Source organism: Colossoma macropomum, unplaced genomic scaffold (genome assembly GCF_904425465.1).
Source record: "Colossoma macropomum unplaced genomic scaffold, Colossoma_macropomum, whole genome shotgun sequence".
NCBI classification, from domain to species: Eukaryota; Metazoa; Chordata; class Actinopteri; order Characiformes; family Serrasalmidae; genus Colossoma; species Colossoma macropomum.
The window spans coordinates 36,321,423-36,333,955 of NW_023494805.1; the positions used below are offsets into that span (position 1 = coordinate 36,321,423).

General features: G+C 42.3%; 1 protein-coding gene across 1 annotated transcript in view; it reads right to left on the reverse strand.

Moving 5' to 3' along the window:
- Nucleotides 1–11,420, reverse strand: part of hs6st1a (heparan sulfate 6-O-sulfotransferase 1a) — a 168,401-nt gene extending 156,981 nt beyond the window's left edge. Inside the window, exon 1 of the mRNA XM_036596697.1 lies at nucleotides 10,644–11,420. Within this exon, the coding sequence (XP_036452590.1) occupies nucleotides 10,644–11,152 (509 nt within the window). The 5' untranslated portion in view covers nucleotides 11,153–11,420. The remainder of the gene's footprint in view (nucleotides 1–10,643) is intronic.
- Between the last annotated feature and the right edge of the window lie 1,113 nt (nucleotides 11,421–12,533).

Here is a 12,533-nt window from a genome sequence, read left to right on the forward strand (position 1 = left end):
ATTAGAAGACTGGTGAAGACAGGATGGAAAAAGAGAGAGACAGAGAGAGAGCAAAATAAGAAAGACCAGCACACTGCACGCTTAGTAGTAGACCCATGTCCATGTTCTTGTATTCATTTATGCAAAACACCAAAGGGCAAGGCAAAAAAGTAGTCAGGCCTTTGTTTATTAAAAAGCTGTTAGACGGGGAGCATCAGAGCGGTTTTTTTTTCTTTTTTTTGTACTGGGCCCGCGTCAGGGTCGACTCTAGGGCACACTTCTCTTCACGGCCTACAGGCTCCATTATCAAGTTCCAAGCAGCAGCATGGCCCTTGCATTTTCTTCTCCCGTTTAATAAATAAGTCAACCGAGAGACTCGGCTCACGCTCGGATCTGGCAGGGGCCGCCTCGTAAGGAGGGGTAAATACAGCATAAATATGAAAACGATGAGCAGAAAGACATGGTGAGCTTTTAAGAAGATTAAAAAACAACAGCACCACAAAGAATTAATATACAGGAATGTGCCAAGTGAATATCAGGGCATGTGAACGATGAGGTAAGATAAGAAAGAAATGGTTTGGTTCTTTTATCATCCTTACGAATGCTTCTGCAATGCCTTCATGTATGCATGGCATAGGCTTCTGGGGCCTGTTTCATGAAGCAGGATGTCTTGCTTAGCCAGCTAACTTTAATCTTAGGTTAATCTAAGCATGGATTTTCTGCCCCACAACATCAGAACACTGGGCTAGAGCATAAACAGCTCTTCGACCTTAGTTCGGGGCAGAGCTTCTGACCAATTGAGGAGGGTCCTGCTGCAGACCTCCAGAGCTCCGCTCCGCTAAGTAGCCAGTCAAATTGCAGAACTCTAGTTCCGTTTAGAAATGAAAAGCTTCTCAGAACAGCTAGTTATGTAAATGTGCCTTTTAGCACTGCAAAAACATATAAGTTTTAAGAATAGAATAAAAACAAAAGATTCTTAATATAATACAAGATTAAAACCAATATTTTTTAGGAAGCCAGTGAAGCGCATATGGAGGAATGTGTTCAAGGTGATGGTATTTTATATTGATTTTGCATTTAGATACATCAAAAAATAATAAACATTCAATCAATGTTGAATCAGCAAAATCGATGTACACAAATCAATTCTGACATCGGAAATCAACACTGATTTGATGCACTAGGTGATGGAAAAATGAACACTGATTCAGCGTAATTATCTGGGATTACAAAATAAGTTGGTTTTAGTAAAATAACAATAATATTTGATAGACAGAAAGTGTGCTGTGTTTTTGAACGGTTAAAGATAAGAGTTGGGCCTCATAGCGTTACAGACCTTTTATTTTGACAGCTAGTTGCCAGGTGTGACGTCATTGGCTCCGGAGCGGAACTAGACTTCTGCTATTTGATTGGCTCCTCAGTGGAGCGAAGCTTCGGAGGTCTGCAGCTTGAGTCTTTTGGACCAATCAGGGACAGGTGGACCCCCTCTGGTTGCAGCTGGTAGGCTTTGTGAAGCAGAAACTTAGATAGCAACCCTGTCTACGATGAACTTGCTTTGTGAGGTTTCTCTGATGGTAAGCACATTGCATTTTTTTGCTTGAAGAAATTGTAATGCTATGGAGTTACAACCAGAAACCATACAGTCAGAACACTCCTTAATCAGCTTATAGTAGAAGTCCTAAGGATTCCTGTGGCGGGTTAACATGTGCATCCAGAAATGCACACTGTCTCAAGCAAGACCTGCAGGTGAACTGCCGTGTGATGTCTCTCACACACTCCTCATCTCAGTTAGCTGAATCTAGCTAAGCTGTCATGTCAACAATCTCTCACTTTCACTCTCTCCTCATTCAAATGAGAATGATAAAAGCTCTTTTAAGAGCAATAAACATCAAAAACAATGAATGGAAGCTAAGATATCAGTTAATAGCACAATCTTTTAGCTAACAGTGTCAACATTTTGAAGTAAGTACTCTTCTACAGACATGAAAACAGCTCAGCCTGTGATAAATCTATCGAACATGATCAAGCAAGTACCGAGCTACCAGTAACAGTGAGACAAAGAGCCAAGAAAATGACCAATCAAAGAGGTGATTGAGAAGAAAAGCACCTTTCATTCAACTGTTTAAAAATGTAAAGACACGTCCTCCGCCACCATGCCCTCACAGCGTTCTCATTGTTCTAAACTCTGACAGTTGCCCATTTGCAAACGTCTCTCAAAGATGAAACACTTGTACCCATTGTTTCCCAGCGCAGGAAGATCTGAATGGATACAATGCAGACGGCACAAAACGAGAAAGAAAGAGAGAGAAAGAAATTCTCAGACAAGTAACTTGACTGCAAAGCGGTGGTTTCTCGACAGCAGCGGACGGGTGTGGGATCTGCATTTGCGCGTAACGGGCTTTGGAAGGGGCTGTGTTTAATCCGCGCTGATCTGATGGGATTAACACATGAACGCCAGGCTGCTTCCCAGAGGCCAAGCTCCAAACCTTGAGCCCTGCTCTTGCCCAAAGTCACTATGTCATGAGTGCCTGGTCGAGGGAAACAGCCACAAGTCTGGCTACAGGAAACTGGCAAAGAGAGCGACAGTCTGGACCACTCCTTGACTAAGAGACTGCACTGACCCTTTAAACTGAATGCTTATTAATTAGTAATTAATCTGAAGACCTAGTATACAGTAACTACATTCAGTACATTAAATGAAACAAATTTGCGAGTTATGTAGTTATGGGAGAAAGGAATTAAAAAGTGCGGCCACATATGGTTTAAGAGGTAAGAAAAACACCAAAATGCTGGTGTTTCCAGACGCCATAAATGCTTGCCTGGCTAATACTGTTTGAAAACCAGTAGAGACCGGTTACCTAGACTATGATTAAGTAAAGGAAACTGGCAACCAATCAGTGCTAACCCAGCTAGTGCTAACTGAAAACTAGTTGAAAAAAACAACAGTAAATGTTGACCACTGGATCTCATTCAATATTAGCACTGTTAGCATTTTTGATAAAATATGCATCTGAAGAACAAAACCACAGCATTTCTGGTAACTTCCATTTGTTCTCAAATAGACTTAGCAAAAGAAGAAAATCTGACAAAGATATCTTCGGTATTGATTCCGTGCATTGCCCATCCCATAAAAGGGGTCTGTAGGTCACTTTTAAATGCATTACACACACTTTTGGCTTTTATTCAGCACCATCAAATGCAGACATTAACAGTGAATTACACTACTGCACAGATACAGCCTGAGGACAAGTTGCCTTTAGACCACTCACATCACACAGCCACTAATCACACACACAAACAATCAGGGGGAATCAGAGATGGGTCCGAGTGAGGATGACCCTAGGAGCCAGTGAGCAGTCATAGTGAAATCATTTCCCATAATTCAGAGCCCATCCTCTCTGAGGCCTCCCTTTCTGGCACATCAAGCACTTTTTGAGAGCTGGCGAACAAATTCAGGCAGCATTCATGGTGCTTTGTAATCACTTCTCCTCACTCCATCACCTGCTCCTCTCGTTTGAAACAGCGCTCCTTCCATCTCAGCCTGTCAGATTTATAATGTGAATGCAGTGTCTCAAATTACCCTACTACTGACCTCCTGAACCCCACCCTTTTCATAACACCTAGACCCCTGTGGAAGTATAACACAACAATATACACTGTATATGGAAATACATTAGGTAGAGAGAGAGTGATTATACATAAGGCGGATGCCCATTAGGAGCTAGCCATTTCAGAAATTGCAGCAAATCTTCCATGAAAATACATTTCCTCTAATGTTCTAGTCACGCGTGGGATACACTGTGCAGCCCATACCCATAAAGCTACAGTGTGGAAAATTACCTTGCCTGTTTGATTAGAGAATGACACTACCAGGAGCAGAGAGAGAGGGGGAGGGAGGTAGGAGAGGGAGAGAGAATGGGATAGGGTCTTCGTAAAATTAAAAGAACGACAGCAGTGCTGCAGTCTTTTTCTGTGCCAGCTTATTGGCCTGGGACTCGAAATCTGCTGCAATATCTTTAAATAGATAGGATGAGATCAGTGTGGAGAAGTAAAATCCTAGCAGCACGCACCAGAAGACTCTCAGCACTTTGTACACAGCACATGGCTCTAGACTAGGGCTGCACACTCTGTCTATAGCCCGCTGTACACTACGGCAGCACTGTAAATACACGGATTTGCATATTCACGGTTAAGTCAGATTCTTTTTTTTCCCATGCAAAACCAGCACATACAAAAATAAAGGACCACAAGAGGCTGGTCATCACCCTAACCCCTAAACCAGTGGTCCTGAAGATCTATCTTCTGTGGAGTCTACTTTCAACCACAATTTGCCAGACCTGCTCCAACTAATTTCTTCAGAAGTACTTTATTGGCTGAATCACAAGCAGTAGTGTTAGGTCATTTAAGTGACTCTGCCAGGAGGAGGGCTGGTGACCACTGCCCCAAACCCTACTCTACATGCTGAGGAACCTCCAATCAACATCTGTGGCAGTTTCAACAACTTGTTTCAGCACACAGATAAGCCTGCCTAAACCCGAGCAAATAAACATGACCAGAAACTTGCAAGCTAACACTGTTCTTGCCAATGCAGGTTTATTTAAGCACACTTTAACAGTCTATAAACTGCTTCTTGTTAATAACAGTTAAAGTTTACCATGATAAATTAGCCTATAGCAGAGGTCTTCAAAGCTGGACTTTGAATCCAGTTCCAAGTCCAGGATTTTGCAATCACTGGCAGGTGAGACACTAGGCGGCCCATCGGTACCATCAACAGTTCAGTCAACTACCAGTAATTACATAATGCAAGACTGGAAACTGGATTCAAGGTCTAGATTTGAAGACCTCTGGCATTATTATAGCCTATGATTGTTATTAGGCTAATACGCTGAACTATATTAAAGGGTCTTCTTGTATTTATCAATCTGTAAAATGTACTTACAATTTCAAAAGCCCACATTTATGTTTTGTGACAGCATGCATTAAAGGCTACAACACGGCTTTATCTGTATAGCAAATAGTCTTACTGAAGATCTCATTTGTTTTTATTAAATTGCGAGAATTGTAACTAAAGACTTTACAAGAAAAATATAAAGTTTTAATGCACTTTACACAATGATAATGGTAATTAACTACTTAGTTTAATCAATCCATCATTAAAATAATCTATATATTAATCCATTAATGAATCCTTGTTGTAAGTAGCCCTACTCTAAACCAAACCAGACTAGTACGAAGTGAGAATTGTTTTACAAATTAAGAGCATGTACATGCCTTGCTAATTAAAAGATTCATATTTATCAATGTCATCTACTGCCCAGCTGTTAGCCACCATTATTTTCATTATAAATATTATCAGCTCTTAGCGAATCCACAAATACACTCTTTCTGAAATGGCAAGAGGAAATACTATTTTTAAAAATCTAGTGCAACATCAGAACCTGCTGCCAAGTACACCAAACAGACTCCCAGAGCAGCGCAAAAACAATTTCACAGACAATATCCCTTCTATCAGCAGCTGCATGATGAGACCCATTCTCCCCTCTTTACCCTGATGAAACAGAGAAGGCAGCTTGGAGTGCAAGCGTGATGCAGTCGGAAGAGGCAGATCAGCGGACGAGTGGCTTGGCTCTTAAGCCCCATCACGCAGAGACCAGAGCTGCGGGGGTGGAGCAGAGCCGCCGATGCCTGATTAAACAAGGCGTAATGAGAAGAGTCGACGCCGTTAAAAGCTGATGCGAGATTCTCAAAGGACCGACCTTTCACATGTAAAACTGTTCAGATTGAAAGTTGACAAAACTGATTCGTTATTGCTCATTGAACGATCATTTCAGCCATTCCAGATGGCAGCACTTGAGCTGCTTTACTGTTGCCATCAACTCTCACTTTGGAGCTTTAGTTCCTATTAAGAAATTCCACTGCATTTCTACACCTTTCTGACCTGATCCTTCTTTACTCACATTTGAGTTTGGGAATCACTTTTCTACTGCATGAGTCACTATTTCACTGAAGCACAAGCACATTTACTTGAATATAGTTCCTGTTAAACAGTTAAGAACCTGAAAAACTTGCATGCCAGACACCGACAAAAGGAAAACAACCAACCGACTTATTTTCAATGGTTTGAATCCTTTCAGGCTAAAGGAGAAGACAATAGGGCGAAGGGATGCACGTGAGAGCTGAATGTAAACAGCTCATTTAGCTGTCTATACAGTTGTCACCATGGAGGAGGAGCATTGTGGTACTCAACACAGCAAAATCCCCAGTGTTGCATTAACGCCCACAGCGTTTACCCCTTAAACTCTAGGCTTATTATTTAGTCATTAATTGATATTTAAGTAATTTTATGGGTTACTATGAATGATTCCAAAACTACTATGAAAATAATGCATAGTTAGAAAAGCAAGGAATTAAAGTGTGGACCCACATTGAAAGTTCATTCAATGCTGTAGGTGTTGAACAAATGGGGAATTTGCTGTGCAGGTGTACCACACATGCCGTGGAATGTTCTTCAGTTGTAGGACAAGAGGTCAAGTCCAGGGCAGGAGTTTTTTGCATAAGGGTGAAGATTATTTAACTTAATTTAGTGCCTTCTCAGTAACAGGGAGATTCATTCACATGCAGACCTCAACTCAACTGAAATTAGCTTTCATACCGTTTTGTGCCTATAGAGAAAAAATACCACTGGGTATGATAAACAAGTAGAGCTAGACTCACTAGGGATGCACAGCATAATTGAGACCACTTTGCAATGGGCAGATAACTCTTTAAATACCTCTATTTGTATCTATTTGACCAGTGTCTTAATCACACAATAATTAGTCCAGATCCGAAAGCATGGCTGCTTCTATGAAATGAATATATTCTCCTATCACTGGCACATGGGACTATGTATTATATTTTTAGAGCCATGCTGCTAATCCTGTTCCTGTTCAATGCAATCAATATCCATATTAATACACATCCTTGAAATCTATTTCAGTATTAGCATCAGCAGATACAGACATGGAAATATTGCTTACTGGCACTGATCCAGAATTCCAGCTTATTCCTGTAGAGGCCTTTTAAAGGTTAAATTACATTAAGCTCTTCTGATTGAAACTGTGAGACCTCTAATCTGTCCTTCATGAATTTATAATTCAGCGTCACAGGACTGAATCAATACTTGACCACTGGCTATTAAACTTCAGCATATCCACTGGCAAACTCCTCATTAAACCGTTCCATTTCTCGAGTGAAAGTGTCCATGAGTGAAAATAAATTATAGATTTGGCATCAAGAATGACACCGGTATGTCCTTTATCTGTGACGTAAACTAGTCTTCAGGCACACATACCTACTCAACCATTCCCCAAATCCAGAGTTTGGTAGAGCTTAGAGCAGTAAAGACCTGCAGGACTCAGCCTTGCTGAGATAAAATCTGGTACATCAAAGTGATATGTGCACACTACACTCCATTTAGGCTTCCAAGATTCATATCAATGAAAGAGTCAAACAGCTAACTGTTGACAAGTTGCAAGAATCAAGAATTCAGCATCAAGAACTCCAGACATCTTACAGACTGCATGCTTGATAAAATAGGGGAGGCATGCCCATGTTATTGAAGCCCAGTGTTTCCCAACCATGCTCCTAGAGTGTCCCTGTCCTGCACATTTCAGCCTTTTTCCCCTGCTCTAACACACCTGACCAAACTCATCAGCTCCCTCCAAAGCTATTCGCTAGCTGTAATGTCCTTATGACACAAAGGATAACACGCAAAGCTGCAGGGTTGGGACATTTTAAGCATTCAATCATTGGCAAACTTCAATTAAGTTATTTAGGTTCTTTCATAACATGGCTAAATGATATTTGTTTGAGAGAAAAACACCTTATGCACAACATTAAATTGATGGTAGATGCTTTTTGTGGAAAAATCCTCAAGAAGAAATCCAACCAGACTGCACTATTGGTACTGTAAAGCACTGTATGTTCCATTTAAGCTTCCAAGATTCATATCAATGAAAGAGTCAAACAGCTAACTGTTGACAATTCAGTAGTTCTAACAGTTCGGCTTTTCCACTCCTGCTGCTAGATAGCATCAAGAATTCCACAGAGACCTTACAGACTGCATGCTTGATAAATTAGGGGAGGCATGCCCATTTTACTGAAGCCCAGTGTTGCTCCCAGAGTGTCCCTGTCCTGCACATTTCAGCCTTTTCCCTGCCCTACGACACCTGACCAAACTCATCAGCTCTTTCCAAAGCTATTAGTTAGCTGTAATGTCCGTGTTACAGCAGGAATAACACAAATTTGCAGGGATGGGACATTTTAAACATTTAATCTTTGACAAACTTCAATTACGTTTTTTAGATTCTTTTATGAAAATGGCTAAATGATATTTGTTTGAGAGAAAAACACCTTATGCACAACATTAAATTGATGGTAGATGCTTTTTGTGGAAAAACCCTCAAGACGAAATCCAACCAGACTGCACTATTGGTACTGTAAAGCACTGTATATTCCATTTAGGCTTCCAAGATTCATATCAATGAAAGAGTCAAACAGCTAACTGTTGACAATTCAGTAGTTCTAACAGTTTGGCTTTTCCACTCCTGCTGCTGGATAGCATCAAAAACTCCACAGAGATCTTACAGACTGCATGCTTGATAAATTTGGGGAGACATGCTCATGTTATTGAAGCCCAGTGTTTCCCAAACATGCCCCTACAGTGTCCCTGTCCTGCACATTACAGCCTTTTCCCTGCTCTAACACACCTGACCAAACTCTTCAGCTCCCTCCAAAGCTATTAGCTAGCTGTAATGCCCATATTACAGCAGGCATAACACAAATTTGCGGGGTTGGGAAACAGCGTTGTAGCCTGTCTTTCTTTGAAATAAGACAGATTCCTTAAGGAGCGGAATGTGTGTCCATGTCTACATCACATTCCTCAGAACGGCCAACAGCAACGAGCTGTCGGGATGCGATTCCGATGGCACGAAGCCAGGCGTCCTCAAAAACAGAGTGAGAAAAGATTCGCCTCTGAAAAGGAGAGACGAGCGCCACTTTTTTGATGAGAAATCAGCGCTGTTTTGACATTAGATCTGTTCTTTTGAAGCCAATTAATGACTCTGGCTGAGATCTAGACATCAAATACATGCAATACATTTCTTTCTCTCTCTTCTCGCTCCTTCTCCTGCCTTCCTCCCTCTCTCATTCTCTCTTATTCTCTCTCTCGGTGGAAAAACTTAACAGACTGAGCTGCCCTACAAATACAGTTAAATAAGCCTCATCAAAATGCAGGAATCCTCAGGATGTGCTGGCGTGTTTGGGGACACAGAAAAGAGAGCAAGATGACAGGAAATAATATCAAACGAACAGTTCTCGTCTTCACGGAAAAGGCACCAACCACTGCTGAGCTCCAAGGGGCACACACACACACACCTCTGTCACGAAATAGACTGTGGACAGTGTCCTGGATGCCAAAGTTGATTTTGTAACCCACTGCCCAGCTGGAATTACTCCTGTGTTGACAAGGGGCTGCTAGGTTAAATAGTAATTTTCCATTTCCAGTACACCCTGGAGAGCAAAGAGTACCTCAAAAAATTGGCGAAGCAAAGTAATTTGAGGGTTTTTTTCAGGTAAATGTAGCTGTAATCTTCCAAATTGACACATACAAACCTGAAGCAAAGTCACATTATGATTTCTATTCAGGCAAATAGAGCCTAATACTTAAAACAGCCACTTACAGTAACCCCAAAAGGCATTTGGACATTTAAAACCATTTAACCACTGGTAAACTTTAATGGCCTTTCATTAAACGGGAAAATTATACTTCTTATAGAGGAAAAGCACCTTTAGCACAACACCAAACAAAGGTCAGACTGTGGAAAAATCCTGGAGAAGAAATCTAACCAGACTGCACTACTGGTACTGTAAAGCACAGAGGTGGAAATGTCAAAATCTGGGGCCGTTTTTCTTTCAGTGATGTCGCTGAGCTTGTGTCCATCGATGGAATCATGAAGTCAGACGTATACAAAGGTTTCCTGGATGCAAAGCTGCAAAGAAATGGCTGAAATGCCTTTTGAAAGACTACCAAAAATGATAATGACAAATAATGGAAATGCCACTTGAGTTTGACAGTTCGCTTACTAACACAGTGAACTTTGGCTATATATTTCAAGTATGGCACAAATGTCCAAATACCTTTTTGGGGCCAGTGTACATCAGCAGCTTAGTAAAAAGTTGAAATTCGTACCTCAGATGTAGCTCATCCGAACCGGAGGCTTAGTTTTGACAGACGTTATGACAGGCTAACGGTGTTAAAACACCTCAGATAACGATGCTAACAAATTAGCTCAGATATTAATACTCGTTACTGTCAAAGTTCAGCCTGTTTTGGCTGTAAATTTCGATAACGGCTGAATATTTTTCAATGGGCAGAGCACAAATACTATTCGGGGCTGGTGTACAGGAGCAGCTCCCTGAAAAACTGAAATTTTAACCTCAGATATGTCGGGTTTAACGCTAATTTTGCCAGGCTAGCGCTACATATCGGATAATAACGCTAAAAAACACTCACCGTCGAAGTTCAGTCCGTTCTGGTTGTAACGGTTTTAACGGTTGAATAGATTTTCAAATGCGAGCGCGCGCACGAGTTGAAAAGCAACAATTACGGCAGAAAGTCTCACCTTTGGCTTTTCATTTTGCTCTCCTTCTTATTGAGGACTCCCGGCACGCAGTTGGTCAGCTCGGTCCAGTCGGCGTGCAGACCGCAGCTCCAGCCGGTGGAGAAGCGAGAGAAGAGCCACGTCTCTTTGCGGTTCGGCCGGTAGCAAGTACACTTCTTCTGGCCGGGTCTGCAGTCGCAGGGAACCTCCAGCCGGACGTTTTGCACCAGGTGCCGGCCGAAGGTGGTGCCGCCGGTCTTCTGGATGTGCAGGAAGACGATCACGTCGTCGCCCTTGATTTGGAAATCCACCGAGCGCTCCAGATCTCTGACGGGGAAGTAGTACTTCTTCACGTAGTGCGGGTCCGGGGTCGGATAGATATCCGCCTCGTCCTCGGCGTGAGGGGAGCCCAAGTTCATCACCCCCGGCGCCACGTACTGGTACAGAATCAACATGAAGAGGACCGACCCGACCACGACGAACCAAAATTTGCTGGTCCGCCCAACCATGTTCCTTCCAGCGTGCTTCATACGTTACCATTTCTCGGTTCACACAGACTTGAGGGGCTGACGAGACGTTACCGGGGACGCTAACACGGCTCGCCCGCCGGCCCCATCAAACGAACGAACCGCGGCTCTCATACAAAGTGCGGACACACATGTGGAGAACGAAAAGGAGCCCAAAATGCCTCCGGGGGGGGACAGCCGAACGTGTCCGTGGACCAACCCGCGCCTGTAGCCAGGTCTCCCTTCTCCGGACGTCGCCACTCTCACTCGTCGGCGTGCTAGCTTGTTTTAAAGTCCTCCACTCACCACGACGTTGTTTTTTTTTCACCCCACCCGTTTTCCGTCAACCGCCAACCCCCCCTTGCGCTACGATTGGCTAGCCGCGTCCCGCCGCCTGCGCTAGGATTGGTGGAGTAGCGCAGGTAGGCGAGGTTTATCGCAATACGGGTGGGGGAAAAATAACATTGACTAGCGTCGCACAGCGAACAGAAACTGTTAAATATTTTGGTTTGTTTACGACGCGCACGCTTTCTAATGACTTTTTTTTAGAAGGATGTGATACTGAGAGCTAGCCCTGGCTCTCCCCTACAAAAATTAATTTAATTTTATTGGTCTGTCCCACAAGTCCAAGGCGGTATTTCACAAAACAGGATTTCTCAGTTTAGCCAGATAACTTAAGCCCAAAGTCAAGCTTGTCCAATAGGAAAAGAGCTAAAGGACATTCTCACTGGACCATCCTCACCTTTGGGCTTAGATTATCTGGCTAACTGAGAAATCCTGCTTTGTGGGGGAAAAAACAAGTTACCACTTACTTACTTACTTACTTACTTATGTATGTATGTATTTGTTTATTTATTTATTTATTTATTTATTTATTGCACTTTAACTCAGCTCATGAAAACACAATATATATGCAGAGATCGGACTGGAATTGGGAACCACTCAGCTCAAGATCTCTTATGCATTAATATATATGTATATATAATATATATATATATATATATATATATATATATATATATATATATATAGTTGGAGATGTGTTAAAAAAATAGTAAAAGAGAACCACAGAATCAACCCCATGAAAAGACATCGGCTACTCAGTGCTTCCCAGTGAATTCAGTTCACAGCTAGTGGGCAGCATTTAGGGCTCTTCATGGTGCAACTTGTCAGTGCCCACTTGCTGGCGTTCATAAGACAAGTCCAGAGTAACGCTGCTCGAGGAAACCTTTCATGCCTTTGCACATTCGGCTCTGTGTGAATGAGAGATAGGTGGACCTACTGGAAACAGGCTCTCATGTGTGCTAGTGCACAGCTCAGATTCCCCACTTCCTTATGACCTTCATTCCTCAGCTGCGAATGGCACCTCCACTTTTGAGTCATGATCATAAACACAAATTTAATA